Below are 27277 nucleotides of genomic sequence, written 5' to 3'. Positions count from 1 at the left end.
AACATAGGCAAAACACTCTCCGACATAAATCACAGCAGGATCCTCTATGACCCACCTCCCAGAATATTGGAAATAAAAGCAAAACTAAACAAATGGGATCTAATGAAACTTAAAAGCTTTTGCACAACAAAGGAAACTATAAGCAAGGTGAAAAGACAGCCTTTGGGATGGGAGAAAATAATAGCAAATGAAGAAACAGACAAAGGATTAATCTCAAAAATATATAAACAACTCCTGCAGCTCAATTCCAGAAAAATAAATGACCCAACCAAAAAATGGGCCAAAGATCTACATAGACATTTCTCCAAAGAAGATACACAGATGGCTAACAAACACATGAAAAGATGCTCAACATCACTATTATCAGAGAAATGTAAATCAAAACCTCAATGAGGTACCATTACACGCCAGTTAGAATGGCTGCTATCCAAAAGTCTATAAGCAATAAATGCTGGAGAGGGTGTGGAGAAAAGGGAACCCTCTTACACTGTTGGTGGGAATGCAAACTAGTACAGCCACTATGGAGTACAGTGTGGAGATTCTGTAAAAAATTGGAAATAGAACTGCCATATGACCCAGCAATCCCACTCCTGGGCATGCACACAGAGGAAACCAGATCTGAAAGAGACACATGCACCCCAGTGTTCATCGCAGCACTGTTTATAATAGCCAGGACATGGAAGCAACCTAGATGCCCATCAGCAGATGAATGGATAAGGAAGCTGTGGTACATATACACAATGGAATATTACTCAGTCATTAAAAAGAATTCATTTGAATCAGTTCTAATGAGATGGATAAAACTGGAACCCATTATACAGAGTGAAGTAAGCCAGAAAGATAAACACGAATACAGTATAGTAATGCATATATATGGAATTTAAGAAGATGGTAATGATATCCCTATATGCAAGACAGAAAAAGAGACACAGATGTACAGAACAGACTTTTAGACTCTGTGGGAGAAGGCGAGGGTGGGATGTTCTGAGAGAAAGCATGAAACAAGTATACTATCAAGGGTGAAACAGATCACCAGCCCAGGTTGGATGCATGAGACAAGTGCTCGGGGCTGGTGCACTGGGAAGACCCAGAGGGATGGGATGGGGAGGGAGGTGGGAGGGGGATCGGGATGGGGAACACATGTAAATCCATGGCTGATTCATGTCAATGTATGGCAAAAACCATTACAATATTGTAAAGTAATTAGCCTCCAACTAATAAAAACAAATGAAAAAGAAAAAAAAGAACATATTATGAGCAAGGCCCTGTTCTAGGCACTTCAAATACAGCAGTGAACAAAAGAGAGAAACTCAGGGCCCCATTATGACTATTGTCCTTGTGAGTCTCCTTCTTCAAATAAATAGGTATTGATAGTAAATTTATATAATTGCATTCTTACAAAGATGAATATGTTAATATTAATATGAATTTTTTTTGACCTAAAGCTTTCAGTTTTTTTCCCTCTGACTTTAAGAGAAATTAAGCATCTCAGTGGGCTACTAAAAGTATTGTGAGTACTCCACACTGGGTCTACCATGCCTAAGAGAGATGTCTGCCCTGAAAAAATCCTGCCCACATGGAGCTTATAATCAAGACTGGGAGATAGCAAGCAAATATGATAATAAACATGAGACATTTTGCATATATTAAATAGCAATGAATTCCAAGGAAAAATTAAAACAGGAAACTTTAGAGGTGTAATACGTAATTTTAGTTAGGATAACCAGAAAAATCCTCTTTGAGAAGATGACATTTGTATCAAGCTCTGAATTTTACTCAAATTAATTTTTCTCATTGAGATTTCAGGATTATAATCCTGAGCTATAAAGTTTTTACTTATTAAAAGTTTTTTTTTCTGTTGACTATAAAAGCAGATACACAAAAATTAAGGCTACATATGAGCTTCTTGAGTTAAAAACAGAGTTCTTGACTGTTCTAATTTATACAGGCTTTATATCCTTATGTCCACATTTAGAGAAACAGAGAACTAATAAGCGATGATGTACCAAAAGTGGGAGACATTTCAAATATAATCTCAATTAAGGCCAGCTCCTCTATTTCATTTGCAGAGAATTTCCAGCAGAGAATAAGAGAGAAAATCCATTTGCCCTGAATCTGTATCTCCATTGATTTTCTCTCTTAAAGGATAGAGAAATACACTGTTTATGAAGTCAACCTCCAATTTCTCACTTTATCCTGAATAACAGCTTGCCTCATAAATAGATCAAATAGAGCATCACATTTGTAAAGCATCCTATCAACTGTATAGGCACATAGTTAACACTCTGGGAATCTTTAAGTTATACCTCTGAAAACTATTTAACTGCAAGATGGCACAGTCCAAAACGCAAGCACCAAGCATGTGTTTAAGGCCAATCACCTACTCATTTTAGAAGATAATTTCTGTTACTTTGGCCAAGAAATAACCTAGCTTGAGAGATGAATATTTCAACTCCTACAGGTATTTCTATGGTCCATGTATGAAAAAGTCAACAGCAAAGGGTTTAATTTTTTTCCCCCAAACAAGTCAGCAATTCCTTCCCACAGAAAATTAAGGTTTAGTCCATGAAACAACACACAGACACACTCACTCACATGTCATTCTTTTGCAGCAATTCAAAGGTGGCCCCTTTGAATAGTTAAGTTGGAGAGAAAGCATTAAAATCACCTGCATTTTCTTAATAGGTCTATCCCCACTCTCCCCCCTAAAAGGCTTATTCTCAGAAAAGTCGCCATTCTTGGATTTGGCATTTAGCCTGCTTCCATGTAGTCTGCTTCACACCTAGCAGCTCCACTGTGATGATTTTAAAGTGCAGTCTGTTTCCTCAGGAAACTTTTGTGGTTGACCAAGACATACACTACTCTTCGCAAACACCCACTTGCTTTATGTGGTTCTTTGAACTACCAAAAAAGAAATTCTTACTCTTTTTAATAATATCTCCTTATCTTTTTCATGACAATCTTTGCAGGGACACGAATTCCCCAAAAAATCCTTAGCCAAGCATAGCTGAACGAGGAATTTGGAGAGATTTATAAAATTACAGAGACCTTTTGTGCAAGCCCCCCAAGACTGTGAGCTGCCTTGCAGCGTGAGTGGATTTCACTGTGAGTCTCAGCCCAGAATGTACTCCTTATACAGAAACCTCACATCTGACCTCTCCAGCTTCACCTGGCTTGATACCTTATTGAGGCGTTTTATTTCACATTCATAATGTTGCTTCTTGTGGTTCATGAGAGCATTTTTTTCCTTCAAAAGGTTATTCTCTATCTTCAATTCATGTAATTCTCCATTTAGGCTCTCCTTTTCCTTCTGAAATATAAAGCAAGAAAACAAATTCCAAACAATAAAATTCAGATGAGATGATTTTGTAGGACTACTTCTGAAATTAAAAAAACAAAACATACAAGACCTACTAGATTTTCATTTAACATCCCACTTGAGTAATAATCTCTGGGTGGGCTTCCCTCATGGTTCATCTGTAGAGAACCTGCCTGTGAATGCAGGTGACGCGGGTTTGATCCCTGGATCAGGAAGATCCACTAGAGAAGGAAATGGCAACCCACTTCAGTATTCTTGCCTGGGAAATCCCATGGACATAGGAGCCTGGAGGCCTACAGTCCGTGGGATCTTAAAAGGGTCAGATGTGACTTAGCAACTAAACAACAACAACTCTGGGTGGAAGTCAGGATTAGGATAGAAGAAATCTTTCTGTTATCCTTACTGCTACTAAGTTTTGTGACCCCAGAACAAGATATCAAAATCCCCACTCCTCACTTTTAAGGATCAAATGAGTCTGCAGAATAAGCTATTCCCTATGCACAGTTATAAGGTGGTGACGAAAGACTGATTCACTTAAAAATAACTGAAAGTTTTAAAAAGCAAAAAGTGTCACTGCAACAAAAAATATCAATATCTCAAAGCCCTGCTTCATTCTGGCCTGAAGAGAGACAGAAGAGGATAAAGGATTAAAACCTCAGGCAATAAGACCCTACATCACAGATAATTATTCAGAGTGCTATATTTTTGTGATGATTTCTTTTAAAATGTAGAGATCGGCTGGTCCAACTGCATCACTCCTCCACTTTTCAGATCGCCTTCAAGCAATCCAGCGTTTTAAGTACTTGAAGCAAGGCTAGTGGCTTAGACACCAGTTCTGAATTCAGACAACAGCTGTCTCCTATCTCCTAATTTTATATTCTGGGCAGTAAACTTTTTGTTGAGTGAATTGGATTCTTAATGAGATGAAAATTTTAACTTAGTAAAATAAATATTCTGGAGTTTAGGTAAATCTATATGTTAAAGTATATTGTTTTAATAGCTATTGTTTCCCAAAACAATGATTTAAGAAATCAACTTTAGGTGAGTTGTTTTCTTTAAAAGTGAAAACATTTCTATTTGCCTTTGTTTAACCAGAATAGATCTATATGTACACCTCGAAAATTCACCATTTTTTTTAATTTAGCATAGCTTAAGAGAAAATTATTTCAACTAGAAAATGATCCAAATGGCATAGGGGAAAAAAATAACCATGATTCTTGTGCTGGGTGTAGATGGAACAGAAAGGATCTTTTACATGGCAGAAAGGGAATTGCTAAACTTTGCTTTCTTTGGACACTGCCAAAGATATCCTTAGCAAGGTGGGAAATCTGAACAGACGTCATGTACTAATTTGTGAAACTGCCTTAAGACTTGTACATGTTGTAAAACACAACCACTTTATCACAATATCAGTCACAAGACTTCACCTGAGAAAATTAGCCTTATTCTTCTTTTTCCTGTCTGAAAAAATGAGAGGCCTTTAGGGCTCAAGGGCCTCCACCCTTTTCCTACAATATCCATGAAGTCCCATCAGTTCAGTGAAGTTCAGTTGCTCAGTCATGTCTGACTCTTTGTTACCCTATGGACTTCAGCACGCCAGGCTTCCCTGTCCATCATCAACTTCCCGAGCTTGCTCAAACATGTCCATTGAATCGGTGATGCCATCCAACCATCTTATCCTCTGCGGTCCCCTTCTCCTTCTGCCTTCAATTTTTCCCAGCATCAGGGTCTTTTCAAATGACTCAATTCTTCGCAATGGGTGGCCAAAGTATTGGAGTTTCAGCTTCAGCATCAGTCCTTCCAATGAATATTCAGGGCTGATTTCCTTTAGGGTTGACTGGTTGGGTCTCCTTGCAGTCCAAGGGACTCTCAAGAGTCTTCTCTAACACCACAGTTCAAAAGCATCAATTCTTTGGCGCTCATCTTTCTTTATAGTCCAACTCTCACATCCATACATGACTACTGGAAAAACTTTGACTAGACTGAACTTTGTCAGCAAAGTAATGTCTCTGCTTTTTTTTAAGTTTAATTTAATTTTTATTGAAGGATAATTGCTTTACAGAATTTTGCTGTTTTCTGTCAAACCTCAACATTAATCAGAGGACTGGAATGGGAAGGGAGATGAGAGGGAGCTTCAAAAGGGAGGCTATATCTCTGCTCTTTAATATGCTGTCTAGGTTGGCCATAGCTTTTCTTCCAGGCAGCAAGAGTCTTTTAATTTCATGGCTGCAATCATGATCTGCAGTGATTTTGGAGCCCCCCAAAATAAACTCTGTCACTGTTTCCATTGTTTCCCCATCTATTTGCCATGAAGTGATGGAACCAGATGCCATGATCTTAGTTTTCTGAATGTTGAGCTTAAATTCAAATTTTTCACTCTCCTCTTTCACTTTCATCAAGAGGCTCTTTAGTTCTTCTTTGCTTTCTGCCATAATGGTGGTATCATCTGTGTATCTGAAGTTATTGATATTTCTCCTGGCAATCTTGATTCCAGCTTGTGCTTCATCCAGCTCAGCATTTTGCATGATGTACTCTGCGTGTAAGTTAAATAGGCAGATGACAATATATAGCCTTGATGTACTCCTTTCCCTATTTGGAATCATCTGTTGTTCCACGTCCAGTTCTAACTGATGCTTCTTGACCTGCATACAGGGTTCTCAGAAGGCAGGTCAGGTGGTTTGGTGTTCCCATCTCTTGAAGAATTTTCCACAGTTTTCTGTGATCCACACAGTCAAAGGCTTTGGCATAGTCAATAAAACAGAAATAGTCGCTTTTCTGGAACTCTCTTGCTTTGTCTATGATCCAACGGATGTTGGCAATTTGATTTCTGGTTCCTCTGCCTTTTCTAAATCCAGCTTGAACATCTGGAAGTTCAAGTTTCACACACTATTGAAGCCTGGCTTGGAGAATTTTGAGCATTACTTTGCTAGCGTGTGAGATGAGTGCAACTGTGTGGCACTTTGAATGTTCTTTGGCATTGCCTTTCTTTGGGACTGGAATGAAAACTGAACTTGGATTCCAGTCCTATAGCCACTGCTGTGTTTTCCAAATTTTCTGGCATATTGAGTGCAACACTTTCACAGCATCATCTTTTAGGATTTGAAATAGCTCAAGTGGAATTCCATCACCTTTACTAGCTTTGTTCGCAGTCCCATAACTGTCAAGTCCCATAACTAAACATAAAACCAGGAGTCCACATTAAGAAAAGGCATCATCTCAATGCCACCTTCTAGTTCTCAGGAGGATTAAAGGACCCTTCCAATCTGGAGACTGGGTTCAAGTCCCATTTTCCCATGTGCTACTTATAGACATTGACAAGCTGTCTAAACTCTACACCTCAACCTTCTCATTTCTGAAATGACAAACATAAGATTGTCCTCACAGATGGGCGGCCAATGTTAAATGAGATGAGGAGGGTGAGACACTTTTCAAAAATGTTATCTTTTTAGGGTGACAAAAGTCATACTTATTTGTAAAGGTTCTTGTAAGCTGAAAAGCAGCTGTACAAAGATTTGTCATATTACCAACAATAGCAATAAAAATAAATCAGTATGAGTAAAAGCAAAAGAGCAAAATGAATTTTTTTTCTAGGCTGCAATGCCCTAGAAAAACACCCCCAAATCTGTGGCTTGGTTCTCCCGGCGGATGGAGCCTCCTGAACGCAAAGGAGGAAGCGAATAGGGCACATCCCGCCTTCCGATTTAGAGACGTGGCCCCTGGTTTTGGGCCCTGCGTACCCGGTACCCCCTGGCCCATCGGAGGCAGGGCCCCGCCCTCCTGGGGGCGGGGATTCGCTCCCGAGCCCCGCCCACCTCCGCACGCCGCAGCGACTCGCTGGTCCAGCAGCGCGGCCGGCTGCTCTCGCTCGGGCTCTGCAGCCGCTCCTTCTCCAGTGTTCCCAGGAATCTTTCTGCGGAATCCAGTTTCGATTTCAGCTCTGCGACCTGCAGGCAGGAGTGGTTCACAGACAGCTGCAGACACGTGGTCCGAAGCCCACCAACCCCTGTATTTTTTTCCCAACCTAACACCGCGGGACAGAACTGGCTGACTCCTGGGCGTCCCCTAGGGAGGGGCTGCTCTTCCCACCGCCCCAAACCAAGATCAGGTCTTTTGCTTTTAAAAAAATGCTTCCTCTACAAGAGAAAAAAGCAAACACCAAAACAGCTTGTAGACTCCTTTCTCCAGACTACGCCCCTTTGGAGGGAATAAACCCTTAGACCTTACGGGAGCCATCGAGGCTTGCCATTCTCTTTTCAACTGGCAAGGTGTGCCTTGCGTGATCTGAAGAAGGCAGTGAAGGGTGGAGATCAGTGAACATGCTTACATTACAGAAAAACAGATACGGCCTTTAACTCCTCAGTAACCTGCAGCGCTTGACCTGCTGTGCAGTGCGTGCCAAGTCTCTTGACCTGCTATTAAATTCCAAATTAGGTGTCTGGGTTGCAGGGGTCCAGCGAGAGAAGCCTTAGGAACAAGCACTTCATCAAAGATGGAGAGTGTGACCATTTTTAACCCTGGGTCTTCACGCAGCTGCAAGCCCTTTGGGAAGGTAACTAAATGTTTTCTCTGGGATCATGTGACTTAAACTTTGGAGACCCAAAAGCTGCCCCTCTGAGTATTATTATATAAGGTGGCTTGGCCATGGCCTGGTGTAGTGAAAACCATCTTGCTTTTTCTAAGTGTAATACTTTGAGTATCAAAATGAGGAAGAAAAGAGCCATTCTGCTGTATTTCTCACTTGTGGTCAAATTTCTTAATTCTGAATTATTCAGGGAGTTTACTTTCTCTTCTCTCTCTTTTGAAACATGAAATTATTTTAAATAATAAGTTGACTTTTCCTCTTTAAATGTATATTAAAAAAAAAATTATTTCTCACCAAAGCAAAAGTTTCTTGTCTGAAAACATGCTTTAGAGAGAAGAGGGTTTGCCCCATTTTCCCTCACTCACTGTTAGCATTCTTTCCTTATCTGTGGGAAACAGCTTATGCTATAAAGAATTAGAGAACTAGCCTTGTATAAAACAGTATGAACTTTAAGCCATCTCTCACCTCACAAATAACTTTGTGCTTTTATGGCTGCTAGTAACAGAGCCAGGATGCTCTGTGAGCTCTGATAAATGTGCCTAAGAATTTAGAGATACTGCTGGAGGCTATTTTTAGTATCTTTATTTTTACATTCTCAAGACAATTCACTGACACCTTTGCTTCCTTCATTAATCTTCAGTACCAAGAAGCCAGGAATACACTCAGCACCCTCCCCCTTATCATTTTTCAACAGAAGGCTGGCTAGTCACACATCTCCTGTAGTTGAAATCAATGAAAATCTTCACATACTTGGCTCACTCAGATTATTGATTTAAAGCAAATACCAAACAGAGAGGTGTTTACCTTTCTTTCATATAACTCTTTCATGCTTCTAAATTGCTGATCCCATTGCTGGTTAACTTCCAGGAGCTGAAATTATTAGAATTTGGTAAATCAACAAAGGATTCTGCCCAGTTGGAAATTTAGTCAAAATGAAATCACTTTTTGAGGTAAGATTTTGGAAGTCATTGGTGAAGACAGTATTCTTTCCACCAAGTTCTGGTAGATCTGGGATGAGTTAACACATTCACCTTTCATAATTGGCTCACATGTGAAAAACTAGTACATCTTAGGTATATCTTGACTAGTCAGCCGAACAATTTATTAGAAACTTTTAACTTTGCATACTTATTTGAATTTTCATCTTCTTTGTTCAATCCAACCAGAACCTGATACAAATTGCATTAATGGTTTTCTGTAATATTTATTCATATTTGAAGTCTTTTATCAAATCTTTCCATATTTTTCTATGTGCTTACCTTGACTATTATAATGTAATATTTCTTATATCTTTTAAAGACAGAATTTATATTAAAAATTCCAAGTCTCATTAGCTGATAATCATTTGCTTGCAATGATGTGTTTTTTTTTAAAAAATCAGTACATAATTTGTATAATATACTCAACTAATATATAATATCACTTTTTTGAAAGCTTAGATTATTCGAGGAATAATAGTTTTGTCATAAGACAATTTTAGAAGCAATTTAGGCTGTGAACAACTTGTAACTTTGTTTCAAACTTCAAAACTATGTGCTAAATAGATGAAAGGAAAAGCATTATGACCTCTTTTTAGTTTTCTAGTCAGGGAAGTCTACAGCTTTCCACATTAAAAGAAATTCCAACAGCTATAAATATAGGACAGACATGGAGAAGATAGATATAATGACTAAAAAGGTAACAAAACTTTCTCTTCATTACAAAACAAACTATCTAATCCAGAGTGGCAGTAGCTAGGTAACTCTTATGCTAGAAATAGATATAACTTTTTAGATAAGACTATATAATATTATTTTATAAAGATCCCTGAGCTCCTGTCATTTTAGGGACTAACATTTCTATGCTCTGGTAGCATTACTTTGCTGAAGTTCAGTACTTTTCCAGAAGAGCACACTATTTTATGCAGTATCAAAGGGTGGAGGGCACCATAGAAGAGAACAGAAAGGCTGTAATGTAGAAAATTGTTAGGAAGCACTAACAAGAGGCTTCCTGTGTGCTGTTTTGGATCTGTCAGGAACCCTCTGGCCCTTATTGATTCCTGAATATTCAGGAATTAAGAGGAGAGGCACGCCTTTCCCAGGGCTGAGGAATCCAGGCATTTCTCATTACAGTGATAAGTACCCTCTTCTTTTTTATGAGCCAAATAGTAAAAGGTGATTGTTTGCAACTTTCTCTCTTTGATGGGGATCATCTTATGTTTTATAAGTCTGGAATTTTAATCTTTATCTTTGCTGAGAATAACCACCTTGTAAGACAGTATATATGCCCACGCCATGTTGATTCAAACACCTTTGCTCCATCAGAGCTTTGGTCCCCGTGTCTTTCTTTTCTCTCTCTCTATTTCTGGCTAATTCCTTGGAGCGCGGAGGCCCGCTGAGCTCACTTTCTTGCCCGGGCTTCTAAGACCCTCTCGAGAAGGCGCGCTGTGCCTTCACCCACTCGAGAGGGCGCCCGGTGCCCACGTGCAGCAGCGCGAGCCCTGAGAACAGGGCTCTATTGGCTTTCCGCGTAAACCAGGGGAGAGCAGCCTCTCTCTCTCTCTTACTCTCCAGGCCACCAGGTTCCGGTCCATTAAAGGACCAACAAGCGCTATCAGCCTCTTTCTCTCTTACTCTCCAGACCACCAGGTTCCGGTCCATTAAAGGACCAACAAGCGCTATCAGCCTCTTTCTCTCTCTTACTCTCCAGACCACCAGGTTCCGGTCCATTAAAGGACCAACAGAAAATGATTTAGAAAAGGAAGCACCAAATTGACTACATAGTGCCAAAATTGTTATTTTTTTTTACCTTTTCCTCTGTCAAGGAGACTAAAGAAGTTCTAATATTCATTAAACTCAGAAAAACAGAACTCAAAATAATATCCATTACATACCTAATGACGTTTTAAAACAAACTTCTTTTGTGATAATGCTGCTTAACCCCTGTTGGTCAGATGCCAACTCATGATGTCATCGTACCCAAGTCAACTACACAATAAGGCCTTTGACAGTTTGAGTTTCAAGGTGTGTCAAGTTGCAGAGCATTAACAGCCCAGATGATAGACTCACCTGGCCCATGTGGAAGAGACATCTAATTACAAAACTTAAATTACAATTATTGAATGTATGGGTCTGTCATTTTTTATCCGTTCGCACAAGCATTGAGAGACCGAGTCAGAGATCTGTAGGTGAGTGAGAAAGAGGCATTTGCTCTCAGTGTAACGCAGCCGCCCATCCCGGGGATGCAGACTGTGACCAGCAGTAAAAGCGAAAGGCACGAGGGGCCTCTTTCATTGTCAGCATCAACCCATGGCCCATGTTGCTTCAACTAATATTGCAAAATTACCTCTTTTCTCTGCTTTTCCAGACATCTTATCTTTTGTTCAAGAGAATTTAGGTTCTTTCTTCTTGACGATTGAGCACACTTAAAAAAAAAAAAAAGAGCAAAGCAGAATAGTCTATCAAGTAAACAGGAGAAATGCTGCCTTTCATAAGCTCTCATTTGTAATTTATAAAAATTTTGCTAAAATATTATCTTCTTCATAGAGAACTGTTGATGAAAAAGCTTTATATTTTAGAAACTCTTTTATATGAATTAACTACTTAGACAATTATTGAATAAATTACAAATGTATCTATATGAGGTAAGCAAGAAATTAGAATTTTATGAATTTGAATTTCAATCATTTCCCCCCCAAAATGAATATAATGTACAGAATATGATGTATATAGAAATCAGGTAAGTTTCATAGATACATGTTAGGTATTTACCTGGTAAAATTTAAAAAAAAAAATTCATTTACATAGACATGCCCATGATTTGGAGTGGCCCTGACAAAAATCAGAGGCGTGATGGAACCAAGGAAAGGAGACTAACACAGTACGTTACACGGAGACAAACTGATTCTGAAGCAATAATGATACATTAACTACTTCAGTGACCATCATATGATTATCTTAGAGAGGTGGGCATAGGTTATCTGGTATTGTGTAATTTTAACCAGCCCTATGTATAAAGCTGCTAGGTGACAAATTTAGATGAATAATAAATCATTGGCATGGTGAAAAATTAATCACTTTTATTTTTAAGAAAATATTATTCATTTAAAGAAAGCACAAACATTCTGGAAACTGCCTACCATCTGTCTAAAGCGATCACCAGCAAAGTTCACTAAAGTATTGTTTTCTCTGTTCTAACTCAATAGTCTTAAAACCATGGCATGGCTGAATCACAAAGTAATACAATGAATTAGATGATGAGGGTAGTCTGGAAATCTGCCGTTTAGTTTCACGCTCAATAATTATTGTGGGCCAAGAAATTGCTTAAGGGTATTCGTGAACAATAAGAAATATTTTCAAAACATGTTGGCCTTTGCCAGAAATTTTACCAGAAATGTTGTTTTGTAATCATCTTGGAATTTCAAGGACTTCTTTCATTAGAAATGATTTATAAAATTATTTTTCTATCCTTGCTAACTTTTGTCTCCATGCTTTAGGGTTCCGTGGTGTTTTACACCTCTATAGATGCTATTCTTAGTTTTTTTAGTTACTTCCTATTCAGACCCATGTGTAACTAATACTGCATTTAGAAAGAGGTCAACAAAAATCAGAATGATTATACCTGCTTCTTGACCTCAAACTGGGTTAGCCCACTGCCAGAAGTGGAATCAGTTTCCAGGTGACAAGTATGTTGAGTCCTGAAATTGAGATTTCTGTTTTTTTAGGAAGACTTCTAAGGGGTGGAACTTATTCTGGATCAGAACAGACTAAAAATTAGTCATAGCTGATTTGGAAAATGCTGTGAAGCAACCCTACTTAGTGTGTGCTGGGCTTGGCGAAGCAGAGATGCAGAAAGACTGGATTCTAGACTAGCGGTTCTTTCACCACTAGGGTGCATTCACCTGGGGGCTTGCTAAACATAGGGCACCCAGAACACCGATCAGAATTTCTGAAAGGGAGCTATAGCACTCTATCTTCTTTTTAATAGATTTTACTTTTTAGAGAAGTTTCAGGTTCACAGTAAAATTGAGTGGGGAGTATAGAGATTTCCCATATACCTATTGCCCCAACACATGGGTAGCTCTCCCCATTGTCGGCAGCCTCTACCAGAGTGGTATATTTGTTAATAGATGAGCCTGGCTTGACGCAGCATTATCACCCAAATCCACAGTTTACATTACGATCCCCTCTTGCTGTTGTACATTCTGAGGATGTAGATGAATATGTAATGACATGTGTCTATCATTATAAGATCCTGTAGAATGGTTTCACTGTCTTAAAAATTCTCTGTGCTTCACCTACTTATCCCACCTCTATTTTTAATAAATACCACTGATTTTCATGATTCTTATTAAAGTTCAAGTTTCCTCCATTCCACACCATGGTTCAGAACTTGAATTTGGGGTCCTCAAAAAGTCTTTTTTCTATTTATGACAAAGACAAAAAAAATTCTGTGACCAACAGACATTTGTATACCCTGCCTTCTGAGAATTTAGATCGAGAGTAATCAGATAGTTTGCATTTTTTCCATATACAATTTTCTCTGAAAAATTATGAAGTAGTTTGACTCTTGATTTTCTTTTAAAAGTTATTTTTAAATAATTCTTTATAAAATTCTTTATAAAATGACTTAGTAAATATATTAAATCTGAAAGACAGATAAAGCACAGCAATAGGTATGACTTATAAGTCATAAATATATCACTAAGACTTTCTGTGGAGATTAATCAACATTTTACCACCATTCATATGACCTAGATGTGTATCAAAGTGAAACAAAACAGTCAAATACAAAGTTTTGAAGAAACTTTTCACTTGTTTGTGCTGTGCTTCTTATTTGCTAATAAAGGCATAGAAAGATTTTTAGGTCACTGGGCCTTCTAAGGGCTCATTTAAAGAAAAATTACTCCCTATAAAATGTAATCTATGTACAAAGTATTCAGACCTTGCTTTCTCATTCACCCTAATGCCCAGATCAGCTTTTAAGAGATTCAAGTTCTGGGACTGCTAAATTAAATACCTGAATGGATGAAAGAGTCTGTTTCCTATTATATCTTAGTTATCATTAAAAAATACTTTAAGAAAGCACCTTTGATTAGTATCTGTTGCAGTAAACAGTAAAAGAGCAAAGAATGTGATATTAATTGCATGTATATAAGTATTTTACCACAGGTACTCTACTGCTGTAATAGATTTTATTTCTAAGCACACCAATATAATATTCTCTTAAATTTTACATTAAACCAAATTCCTTTTTAAGTCAAGAGCAAAATATGAAACATAGAATTGAAAAGCTGAAAGGACAGGATTTTATTTTTCACTTAAAAAAAAAAAAGAAATGTAGCTCAGAGGTGTCAAAGAAAATGCAACCAGTTACCTAGATATTTTTTCTTTATTGAAATATATAGAGCATATCTTACCTAAAGAAAGCAAACTAGCCACTTCTATTCTTATTAATCTTTGCATAATTAGCCATTAGCAATGCTGTTGATGCTATGTATGGTCCATTCATCTCCCAGAAATGTGTTCTTACCTCTGCACGATCCGTAGAACTTTCTGCACTGCTCATTCTAGCTGTGCTCTGTAAGAAATGTGCCACAGAAGCTGTTTTTCCTGGAGGCTTGGAGAGCAGAAAGAAAAAAAGAAGAAAATGTTGTGTTTTAAAGTGAGAGCAAAATATATGCAATTTAAAAACTACTACAAAAATAGTTAACTCGTGACAGAAAACAATAGCAACAATTTTTCACTGAAAATGTACAGAAGTGACTCTGAATGTGAATTATACAAAATAGGGCTAAAGGCAACTGTGACGATAACTTTTCTTCTCTTCCAGCTCGGGGTTTCCCGGGATGTCTCAAGCTGGCGGGCTGTGACTAACACACAAGGCAGGTTGCCTAGCTATGGTATGTAAATCGCTTTTCCTCCCTTACTGGCAGCTTCTCTCACTGCAGGAGGAAGTTACCACAGACTAGCCTAGGCACATCGGTCTTTCCTCAGTAGCTGAGCTGCCATAACTTCACTGTATTTCCCAGATCAATTAAGTAACTGTTGACTTTTTGACAACTCGGGGTACTTGCTTCCCTAAGGGCTGGATTTTCTGGCAATGTCTTATGTGTATCAGCTTAACTGTGTGAACTTTAATGTCATGCATAATTCTGTAAGTGCTACTAATTCTTATGGAACTAGAAAAGAAAATAATTCATTACAAAGTTATTGGGTATTGTTTGTAAAATAAATCTTCTATATTGGCAGGAAGTTTAAACTTGGTTCTCAAGTGTAAAGTCTCAAGACTGTTTTTTCTGTAGTTGGTCCACATTTTCTCCATAACTCCAGGGAAGTAAAATCTTTTTTTCCACTAACATTCAGCTGTAATGAGTTGGCTTGTAGTTTTACAGGGCACTGAGGTATGGAGCACTTGACAGGTAAAAGCAAGGGAAGCAGATGCTCTGAGCTACACACCGGGGCCGTGACGGAGCAGAGGACCTTATTCTTGACTGGAGGAAAGGGGACGAAGGGAGAGGCAAGAATATAGAAAGGAAAGAATGTGTGGTTGAAAGGAGAAAAGAATTTAGTTACTTAGTTTACATTTTTCTTTAGACCTCTCTATTCGATATCAACATATATGTAGGGTCAATCCTAACACTCCTGAAATCCAAACTCTTTAACAGGGAATGGATGGGTGGCTAGGATTTGATTCTCTGTTGCCTCCGTTAGCTCTTCATCTTTAGCTCTCCAACTCTGGTTCTTGTGTTCCCGCCACACTGAGTTCCCTCTGCTTCCTGAGCTGGCCACACCCCTGATATCTGTGGCTCTCTCCATCTGGAATGTGTGTGTGTGTACTTTCTGCTGGTTTCTTGGTCTGTTTAGGGGGTACACTTGAGTGAAATAGAATGATATTTCCTTAAGGCAATATCCAAAAATACAAGCAGGAAAGAAGTTGTTCAGAGTTCTAAAGGTAAAACGAGTCACGTGTGATTTGATTTTAGGGAATACAAGCAGGGGTTTCCTGGAGACTGATACTTCATTAACTGTCAAATCCACTCATCAGAAAAAAAAAAAAAGACAATAACATAAAAAAGTATTCTTTTCTCTCCCAACTCCTCCTCCCAAATACACACGTTCTCAAAGCATAGTTACATATGGTCAGAGTTCCTTTCAGCCTTATCTGTGTTTTCAGTAAGACTAACCCAGTGCATGAGGTAGCACTGACCTAAAGAAGTGGTTAGAAGGAACATGTGTTTGCCAGCCGTTGCTGTCTGTAGGTCCTCTCTGTATGGATATCCTGTTGAACATTTGTTGTTGTAGCCCATCAGGGTGTGAGTGATTCTACTGAATGGAAATCCCGTATTTTTGCATTTTTCATTATATTATTTTTTGCCTCTCCTGCCATGGCAGTTTAACAACAAATGGATTTTCTATTAGATCCAGAGAGCCATGTGGTGATTTATGAATAAATAATAACTCTTCAGGAGTGCCCCAAGTTTGGTGGGAGAAAAAAAGGAATGTGCGTTAGTACAGTCCCAGGAATAAACTGGATATTTTCTGCTATACGTGCTGTCTTCGCCTCACCTCCGCTGCCTCACGCATGCTATATATGTTCAGTGTCTGACTTTCAGTCAAACTTTGTTCCCTGAGAAGCCTTAGTAGCCGCGATAACTTTCAGAGAAATGGACATGTCACTCCATGTATCTAAAGCAAGTTTGAGGAGTTCTCATTTCTCAAGTGACTAAAATAATATTAATATCTAGAGGAAAACAACAAACATAGGGAAATACGGTGAAGTGAAGGACCAAGGCCTACCAGTAGTGGTCAGGAACTGTCACTCTGGTTGATGATAACTCCCTCAAAATCAGTCCAAGAGAAATCATCACATTTCTATAAATGCTTGGAGAGATTCTTTGGTATGTGAAATAAACATGGATTTTTCTTCACTATCCTTTTAGAATGGGGGTTGAAAAGCTTCCTTTGCTTTCTGGATTTATTTGCATGAATTTTAAGTGAATGTGCTATCTAAGTGGGCTTCCCGGATAGCACAGTTGGTAAAGAATCCACCTGCAATGCAAGAGACTCTAGTTCTATTCCTGGGTTGGGAAGATCCACTGGAGAAGGGACAGGCTACCCACTCTAAGCAGGAGTACTTACCTACTCTAAGTTGTCTAACTAGGAGACAGAGTATCTAGTGGTGACTAAAACATCTGCCCCTAGAAAGCAGTCATCTGGATTCATATTTCAGCTCTGCCATTCACTGCTTATAAATTTGGGAATGATGCTTAAGGCCCTTAAGTCTCCAATCCCACATAGTAAGCTAGGGATAGTAGAGATTCCTCTTCCTAGGGTTGCTGTTCATAATAACACATGTAAGAGCTTAGATTTTAATAATAATATGGCCTTAAGGATAGGGCCCATCAGTCATATACATATCACTTACTATGCACATGGCACTAAGGGGGTCCCAAAGGAAAACAGAAGTTCCTACTTTCAATGAAACATGTATGTATATGAGCATGCTTTGAAGAATTCAGAGAGAGCTCATTCTGAGCTTTCATAGTTATTGCAGGAGTTGGAATTTTTGCTGGGCCTTGAAGGATGGATTGGATGTTCATAGATGGTGAGAGCTGAGATATATTTACTGTTAAGGGGAACAACTTAGAGGAAACAGAGATGGACAAGCTTAAGTATGAAGGATTCTTATAAGCCCAGTGTAACTAGAGAGGGGCTCATGTGCTCTGCCTAAAGTTGATTTGGATCAAATTGGGAAAAGCTTTTAATTTCAGACTAAGAAATTTTAACTTTATTACATAGGCCATGGGGTACTACTGAAGACCTCTGAGCAAAGGAATTACATAAGCAAAGTCACTTTTTAGTAAAAATAAACCTGGATATGCACATCATGTATTATACGGGTTAGACTGACAACTCTAATGCCACTTAATAGATATTATCAAAAGTAATATCCAAAATATTTAACAGCTCATGATAATCAAACTACTGAATAATCAGTTCACCTGGGGCATGTAGAATGAACCACAGCTCTGAACTCCAAACGCCTATATTAATTGTCTGCTCATCATCCTTGTTTGGATGCTTAATAGATACCTCCTTCACCACTTGTATGAAAGTTATTTCCTGATCTTCTCCCACAAAACTTGTCTTCCCCATCACAATCAGTGACAACTTTCATGCCCTGGACTAAGAATCTTGGAGTCATCCTTGACTTACCTTTTTCCTCACAGCTTTACCCAATTCATCTGGATATTTTTTAGGGTCTCTGAAAATACATCCAGAAAGGAAAGCAGCATGTTGCCGGCAAAAGCCAAGGGTTTTCCCAGTTTAAGGCAAGAATGAAATAAACATGCCTTTTTATAAATGTTCAAAATGGAAATGTCAATAATTGCTTCCTGATTTTGTTCACATGAAAATTCTTAAAAGAGCACCAAGTAGTGACTGATATCTGTCCCTGCATCGAATCCTGGTCCACCCTGTACTAGTTACATGACCTGCATTACTGCAATAACCTAACAGCTTCCTTGCTTCCACTCTTGCTCCTTTCCCATCTTTTATCAGTCCAGTAGCCACTGCAAGTTTTTAAAATATGTCATTTCATGTCACTCCTCTGCTCAGAACCTTTCGGTGGCTCCTATTTCACTCAGAGTGAATATAGTTACAGTGGCCCGCAGGGTCCTCCCTGCTCTTGCCTGTGCTCCCCTGACCTCTTTCTCAGGATCCTCCTGTTTGCTTACTCCACCCTGTCCTGGCCACACTGCTGGCCCAGGAACCTGTCATGTACACACCCTGTTCTGTCTGCTCAGAGCTGTCTTTCTCTTAGGTAACCCCATGGCACATCCCCTCCCCTTCAATGGGTAATTACTTCAATGCCATCTTTTTATTGAGATCTTACCTGGCCTCCTGTTTAAAATTGCTCTCCATCTCAGCCCTTTCCTGCTATATTTTTTCCATAGCACTGTATGTCATACCGTATATGTTTTTATTGTCTGCTGTGTTTATTCCATATTTCTTAAACCTAAAATAGTGCCAACTATTTTAGGGCCTGTGCAAGTCCATGCAGTGCTCAGACACATGTAAAGCCTTCTCCCCATCCCGAACTAAATCTGCAATGATGATGAAATGGGTACCTACTCAAGAGTTTAAAAAAGATCTCAGGGTCAGGAACGTCAACTTCTTGGCCTATAAACTAGTAAATGACCTCTGTTTCATCCCCCAGACCTGGGCTTGGACTAGATGAGTCCCCGAGAGGCATGTCCCCAATCCCACATCCTCTTGGGGGATACAGGCTTGTAGCCCGCCAGCTTGGAGTTTAAAGCCCTTCTTCCGTGCGGTACATATATGTCTGTTTCTACCACACACTTCTAGTTTTTAGTGCATCTCGGTTACATGATAGGGCAAATTGGACTTTGCCGACTATTCTCTAGTCTTTATAAAACGGCAGACTTTATGAAACTTCCAGTCTAAAGGTTTCTCAACACTGCCCAAAGCAGTAACCCATCTAATTCATTCTGACCACCAGCCCCTTTGAAGGCTTCTCTGGTTTGCCAGAGGAGTTAGTTACCTCCTCCTTTGTGATCCCAGGTTGCTGTGTGAGGCATCAATTTCTGCACTTATAAAATCGTCATTTTATGTACCTTTCTCTCTCAAGGCTATAAGCTTCTTGAAGGTAGAGTCAATATCATTTTAGCCTTGGGAACTAACATAGTATCTTTAGAGCACAGGCTAGTGTTATACACATTAAAAAAAAAATCTGTTTATGTGTAAATCTTTATTTTGTAGGAAATTATAGTATACCGCTACTTCTTAGAACACAGTCCAGAGGAGAAAGACCACAGGGATAAACAAAGATATATATTTTGTCTCCAAATAAGAAAGGATCAAGTAGGAGTATCTACCCATTTTAAAAAAGCTGTTCTGTTTGAATGTATTTTATTTTTACTCATTTTATAGGTAAATATTTCACCTTTATTTTGTTTAAATGATCAATATTTATTTCTCTCCATACAAACCCCATATTTTTTTCTCCCAATCATAGTTAGTATTTAATAGATACATAATATCAATGATTATACATGCTATGGGGGATTTTTTAAAAAGGTATAAGTGTGGTTTTCAATAATATTTGCTATATTTGTATAGTGCTTTATTATATCTTATAAGTTAATCTCCTTGATAGTAACTGGTGATTCCCCCAAATATACATGGTTCTTTGTTTCATGTAACAAATCCTTTTTTGCTCAGTGAGAAATACCTTTTGTCACAGGGCTGAACAAGTTTGTCATTGAATGCAAAAGGAAAAACAGTCCCTATTCAGCCTTTGGATTTCAAAATAGACTTTTCAAACTCTAGAGGCCACCCTGAAAACTGAAGCTTTGAATTGCAAGGCTAGTATTTCTAGTAATATATTTTTAAAAATTTAAGATTTTTGAAATGTCTCAAAAAGCAACATGGATTGATGGATGAAAGAAGCAGTAGGTAGATGGATAGATACATGATAAACAAGTAGAGTGAAATGTTTAATGGTGAAATCTATGAGTGTATATCACAAAATCTTCTCAACTTGGCTATATATTTGAAGTTTCATAACAAAATGTTTGAGAAAAAAACAGAATTAAGGCATAAAATCTAATACCATAAATGATAAAGAGGGAAGATGAAAGATGGTATAACCTAATGCTTCACCTCTTCCACACTCCCCACTCCCACCCCCACCCAGGGGATAGTAGATAAAGGCCCTGAGGAAGAATGGGATCAGGGTCCCAACAAAACCTGAATGTTGTGCCTCCTCTTGGGGAAGCTGAGCCCAACTCTTTTAGGAGCTCACCCATCATCCATCGAACTGCCCAGACTGAACATCATAGGGCAGAGAGGCCTTACCCCCTGAGTTAAACCTGGGGAAGGGGCAAGTCTTGAAGAGAATTTCTGCAGCCTCAAGGCACACAGCTGGGACTTCGTCTAGGTAGGGGGGTCCTTAGACACCTCAACCCCAGAGTGTTGTGAAAGCACAGTCAGAAATGTCCTGCATTCCTGAGAATGATATAAAAATGGTTGACTAGGGTTTTGTGGATTTAAGAATGCTTTGCTGTCAGATTGAGGAAAATGCAGTATTTATCACATGAATCTGGGGACAAGAGATGAGAAGAGGGACCTAGAAGCTTCAGTGATTGCCAGTGAAGATGTAAGCCAATGAAAAGACCATAAGGATTAGATTATACTGGTGCTAATGGCAGTGTAAGATGATGGATTATTGCAACTTGATGCTTTCCTCCTAAAATTGCCAAAACAGCATAAGACATCCAGATAAATTTGAGTTTTAGATGCAGAGTAGTTTTTTAAAAAGTATTTCCCATGAAATATTTTGTTGTTTTTATGAAATTTAAATTTAACTAGACATCCTATGGGCTTCCCAGGTGGCGCTAGTGGTAAAGAACCCACCTGTCAATGAAAGAGATGTAAGAACCTGGGTTTGATCCCTGGGTGGGAAGATCCCCGGGAGGAGGGTATGGCAGCCCACTCCAGTGTTGTTGTCTAGAGAATCCCAGGGACAGAGGAGAATCCCAGGTGGGCTACAGTCCATGGGTCGCAAGGAGTTGGACACGACTGAAACGACTTAGCATGCATGCAGACATTCTATATTTTTATTTACCACATCTGGCAACTCTACTCCAGCTGGATTTCTTCACAAATCTGCTTCACAGATTGTAGGTGCTGCTATGGGAAGAAGAAGACAGAGGAGAGAATTCCTGCGTAGGACTGCACTGAAAATAGAAACCGTCTGAGCAAACACCAAAGTGGCTGAGATTTCCTGCAGTCAACTGGATTAAATTATTCTCCAAAAAGTGGGATGGGGGTCCCAGATCGAAACAAAACAGTTTAAAAAATAAAGAAAATCACAATTTTGCACATGTGAGTTCCGTGGATTGCAATATTTTATCTGCTTCAATTTGAACTTCATAATAGCCCTATAAGCCTGTCAAAAGAGGCATCTTTGATGTTAGTGAAATGAAGTATTAGTTGCTCAGTCATGTCCGACTCTTTGTGATCCCATGGACTAAAGCTCATCAAGCTCCACTTCCATGGGATTCTCCAGGCAAGAATACTGGAGTGGGTTGGCCTTCCCTTCTCCAGTGGATCTTCCCGGCCCAGGGATTGAACTTGGGTCTCCTGCACTGCAGGCAGATTCTTTACCATCTGAGCCACCAGGGAAGCCTGAGCTTCTTTGATGTTAAGAAGGATTACATTGAAGTTCAGAGATATGAAGTGCCCATTACATGATGAGTGGGTGGCTGAACCCATACCAGAACTCACCCCACTGGCTTATTCCCTGCAAAGAGCATTTTACCTATGAGAGGAGACATGAAAACGTGGCTAAAAACCACTGGACAAAACACAATTTACTTTGATGCAGGAGCCTGAGCCATTAAGAAATAAAATTCAGAAGTTTTGAGGGAATTTCTTATGGGGTATATATAAACCAGATTGACCTTTAAGATCATATCCCCAAAAGTCTTACTACTTTCTACCACTACTTACATAGAAAGTAGTTTCTATTGCCGATGAATGCTGGTCAGAAAAGAGAAATTTAGCCTTAGAATATTGTAAGCCTGCAATTGACTTTTAAAAAAATGTTCTCTGTTCTGCTAGGACTTTAATCTGTGATCACTCAGCATATTTGCAAATCATTTTTTTCTTGTAATTAACTTGACTTCACCTTCATTCATGTACTCATTCTTAAATATTTACAGGTTATAGACTGTGAACTGGGTATGTGTTAAGTACTAGATAATCAAAACAGACATGTCTTTCATGTATTTTCTGGTTTTTGAACATAAAATCTGAAGATTAGAGGGACCACTCCATTGGTGATGAAATCCTTTCTGCATCACTTCATAATCACCAAATGATTAGCCTGAAGACCTCAGGTGAAAGGTATTACTTTCTTCCTGAGACAATACATTTCAATAAGTCAAAGATTTTGATACTACTTTTAAATAGCAAAACCCATGAGTGAAGTGAGTGAGTGAAGTCACTCAGTCATGTCTGACTCTTTGTGACCCCATGGACTGTAGCCTACCAGACTTTTCAGTCCATGGGCTTTTCCAGGCAAGAGTACTGGAGTGGGTTGCCATTTCCTTCTCCAGGGGAATCTTCCCGACCCAGGGATCAAACCCTGGTCTCCTGCATTGTAGGCAGACGCTTTACCCTCTGAGCCACCGGGGAAGCAAAACCCATAGTTACATATAATAATTAAGAAAGGGGATGTACATATGAAGATGATGTAGGAATAATGGGAGACTATGGTGATGACTTGTGGAAACATAAGTGATCAAATAGTGCATATCAGGACTGTTTTGTCTGAAAATGAGCCTGACTCAAAGACAGTCTTTCAATATGATAGCCTGAAAAAATTTCAGATATTTGCTAACTGATCTTTAGTGATTTAAGGAAAATTTACTTTAAAAAGTAAATCTTCCTCACTGGAGGGGGAATAAAGGAATGATTCTACTTTTTGCTGCTTATCCAAGAATCCCAAGATATTTATACACTTTGTGGGTCAAGTCTCATTCTCCTCACAAGTACAAAAATGGTAAAAAGAGTCTTAAGATGCATTTCACCTAAAAGGTAGACATTAGAATGCTATGAGCCTTTTTCAGTGAGAGCTGAAAATGCCCATTTTGCTGGTACTTTCCCCACACCTATTAAAGAAATTGTTACTAATCAAACTAGAAATGGGAAGGCTTGCTTGAGGGGAGAAAAAAAGAGCACTTTTGAGGCACTGGATTCCCAAACCCAGCTTAGGTTTGGAAGTCCCTATGAGAGACCCAAATTTTGTCAGAAAGCTGTTGGGCTGGCCAAAATGTTAGTTTCCATAAGATCTTGTAAAAAAAAAAAAACAAAAAACAAACCTGTACAACCTTTTTGGCCAACCCAATGAACAGATCTAGAACATAAAGAACACATAATCTGCTAAACAATTCTTAAACAAATGTGTTTATTCATGGAATCTTCCAAGCCTAGAATTTTGCTTCCTTTAGTAGTGTCACTAATTTACAAATTTCTGAATCAAGGGGCTGATGTTATTCTTCCTTTTGCATAACAGGAAAGACATCTTTTTTTTTTTTTTCCTCCAAGTGTGATTGCTGAAGTCATTTAAATCTAGGAGAAGACAATGATTCCAAAGGTGAAGGATAATACTTTTAGCTCCGAAAGTCTGTTCAGTGGAAACCCTGAGACTCTGAATTCTTTTTCTTCTCTTTGCAGGCTCCTGGATGCCTTATTTTTTTTAATGTTAAAATGACAAAGTCTATTTTAACTTCCAGCCAGATGTCGCCCTTCCCTTCCAGGCTTGGTGCCCTCCTTTACCAACACCCCCCAGGGTTGCCGCACTCCTCCTGGGGCTGCCAAAGTAGCCTGGATTGGAGCTTCTGGGATTACTATTTTCATGGAGGCAGAAGGAATCCTTTTGCACCTATCACTCACATCTTCCAGAGGACATCCTGCACCTTCCAGTCTTCTCCAACCCCATTGCTTGTGGAACCTTGGGCAAATCCTCCCAGTGATGGAAGAGAAAACTTTTGAGTAAGAAGGTGTCCTACTCAAAAGTGTCTCTTACTTATCAAACAAGAGGAGCCTGAGTTTATTGCCCCATTTCTCCTTTCCTATAGATAGCCATCTGTCCAACAAATGGATGCCTCTCAAATGGGAGGAGAGTTTTGTCCCTCTTCTTTTATAAGAGTTTTAATTCTTGTGTCTTAGAGTTTGATCTTAGCTTACAGACTTGTGTCTCTGTTTTCCTGCAGTGTCTGGTGTTATACCTTTTTACAAAAATAGAGTTCAAGGTGAACATACACAGCAAGATCTTCTTGTCTGGACATATACCTGATACTTATGTATAGTGGAAGCTTTTAAAATCTTCAAAATGAATGGAAGGAGTCATTTGTCATATATTAGGCATGGTGATAGCTTGGGTCTCTGTCCACCAACCTGTTTAGTTTTGAGATTTGATTATACTTTTAGAATTATAAAGCTAAAAACTACTAGCTGAACTTAGAGATAAGAGAAGGAAAAATAGCTCATTTAAATGACTTCACCCAGGTTGCCTACTGTGAGCTTCAAACACCACAAAGTGCAGCAGCTGAGTTGAGACAGGCCTTCTTGTTGCCTAAGAACTTGCTGTTTTCCTAGCCAGCTATTCAGACATTTCCCAGGGAATAGTAGACAGCTGCTCCTACAACAATGCAACTTATTTTTCCTAACAGAAAAAAAAGATCAAAACATTCCACAGTTACCACGACTCAAAATTAAACAACGGGATTCAAAGAGGAAGCTAGTAATTGTATGAGAAAAAATGAGAAGACTTTGTGGCTCAAACTAATCTCACTATCATCATCATCATCACAAGAATTGTGTTTTACCGCTTTGGGCTTCCCAGGTGGCTCAGTGGTAAAGAATCTGCCTGCAAATACAGGAGATGCAGGAGATGTGGGTTTGATCCCTGGATTAGGAAGATGCCCTGGAGGAGGAAATGGCAACCCATTCCAATATTCTTGCCTGTAAAATTCCATGGACAGAGGAGCTTGGTGGACCACAGTCCTTGAGGTCACAAAGAGCTAGACACGACTAAGCACGTATGCATGCAAGCAATTTAGCCCTCTACGTTTACAAAATGCTTTCACATTTTCACTCACTTTATTCTTATCACATCCCAGCTTAGAGATGAGAGAACAAGATTTTGATAATGAAATAGCTTAACTTTTGAAAAAGGGAAACAAGGAAAGGGAAATTAATGTTTTTTCCTAACAAATGTGGTTACAGAAAATGTTTGTCAACTTACTGTAGTTTCCAAGAAGTTTTTCTCTCATAACCGTTTAAAGTGTCATAAGTGCATATTGGGGCACTTTAAAAGATTATACTCTCTGAGCCATTCAAAGCATTTTACCAAGACTTTTGGCCTTAGGAAGAGTGTCCAGAGCAAGAATTTGTCTCCAGTTACTGGGAAATGGCTCCTCAACTGGTACCAAAGTTATAAAAGCCAATTTTTAGTGCTGTGTTTTAGTTAAAATAAGAAAAGCAAAATAGAATCTAAACACATGACAATGATCTTAAGCAAATTCAGTTTTGGTAGATCTTAAAGTTCGAACACTTCTCCTTCCCATCCCAGGTTGAACCCTTGTTTCCAAGCATTACTGGAATATATTTGTTTGTCCAAGAAAGCATCTCAAGTCTTCTATCATTTTCTTTTGTATTTGAAGACACACAATTACAGGGTAATAAATCAATGTTCATATATTAATTTTGTCACTGTATTAAGACCATGTCTTAGTTTAATGTAAGTTCCATTTAATGTCCACTTTGGAATTGAGTAGTATTCTCACTTAGAAAATCATTTGTTCTTTGCCTACAAGACTTTCAATGCCTTCTGTTCACCAACTTTCTACTTTCAATTGTCTCAGAATATTAAAACCTGCTTTCATATAGATAGAGCTCCTCATATTCATCAATAATGTTTTTCTGTTTTCTCAAAGCAATGAGTTAGTCTTCTCTTTTTCTCTATAGTAATTCTCCCTCTTATTTTTGGCAAAGGTAGACCAAAAAGGGAACATGACATATGTCTCAGGACTTTTCATTAAATCATATTTCTTTATGATTAGAGACTTACTGAATCTTTTAAAAGATTATACTCTCTGAACCATTTGAAGCATTTTACCCATCTCATAAAGTCACAATGAAATACATTTCTTCCTAGAAAGGGAGTCTCCCTTACTGTTCGTATGCTTGCTCCATCCAGTGGGAAAATGAGAGATGCCTTTCACAGTTTCTCTGTCATTGACTCACCCTTGTCTTACCCCAAAAGAATTTTTCTTATACTTTTTTTCAGTTCCATCAATATATCAGTGAGAATGGAAAAATTTTTGTTTGTTTTGAGTTTAGGATTTCCTTCTGAGGAGTGCTACTGCAAATAGTAATCCAGCAGAGATTTCAGCTGGAAATTAAGGTGTTTACTTAAGGAATCAAATATTTGAAGATACTTCAGATGACAATTGAGAAGGAGATGCCAGAAGTCTGGGAAATGAAGAGACACTTCTGGGGATTGTTCCTGGGAGACCTTATCCTCAGAGAGAGAGAAAGTAAAGACACTGTAGCCTGGTGCAAGGGTGATGCCTCACACAGGAAAGAAGGGGTTGCTCTGACAACAGCATCGTTCCTGATAACACCTTGAGCTCAGGCCCAGTCACTTCAAATGATTCTTATTTGAGGAAGAGGTAATGAAAAGCAGGATGTATAGAGCAACCCAGACAGATTTGGGTTTAGGTCCAGAATGCAGTTCTATAGTAGAAATGCAGCTATAGTAGAAACCAGGAGAAATGTACTTAGCTTCACTGAACCTCAGTT

At 38.8% G+C, this 27277-nt stretch overlaps 1 protein-coding gene and 1 long non-coding RNA gene across 2 annotated transcripts in view; one reads left to right on the top strand and one right to left on the bottom strand.

Annotated features, from left to right (window-relative positions):
• TNIP3 (TNFAIP3 interacting protein 3) overlaps positions 1-27277 on the bottom strand; it is a 109462-nt gene that overhangs the window by 26879 nt on the left and 55306 nt on the right. Inside the window, exons 4-8 of the mRNA XM_043438578.1 lie at positions 14412-14498; positions 11226-11303; positions 8706-8771; positions 7132-7263; positions 3182-3310 (exon numbers count right to left, since the gene is read on the bottom strand). Coding sequence (XP_043294513.1) covers positions 3182-3310; positions 7132-7263; positions 8706-8771; positions 11226-11303; positions 14412-14498 — 492 coding nt within the window. The remainder of the gene's footprint in view (positions 1-3181; positions 3311-7131; positions 7264-8705; positions 8772-11225; positions 11304-14411; positions 14499-27277) is intronic.
• LOC122422233 lies at positions 7168-21771 on the top strand. The gene is made up of 3 exons (XR_006263752.1): positions 7168-7868; positions 14712-14781; positions 21583-21771. It is a non-coding gene; the product is annotated as an uncharacterized LOC122422233 (long non-coding RNA).

This window comes from Cervus canadensis, chromosome 19 (genome assembly GCF_019320065.1).
Source record: "Cervus canadensis isolate Bull #8, Minnesota chromosome 19, ASM1932006v1, whole genome shotgun sequence".
Lineage (NCBI taxonomy): Eukaryota > Metazoa > Chordata > Mammalia > Artiodactyla > Cervidae > Cervus > Cervus canadensis.
Note: the sequence above shows the minus strand (reverse complement) of the source record. Positions and strands in the feature narration are given on the sequence as shown.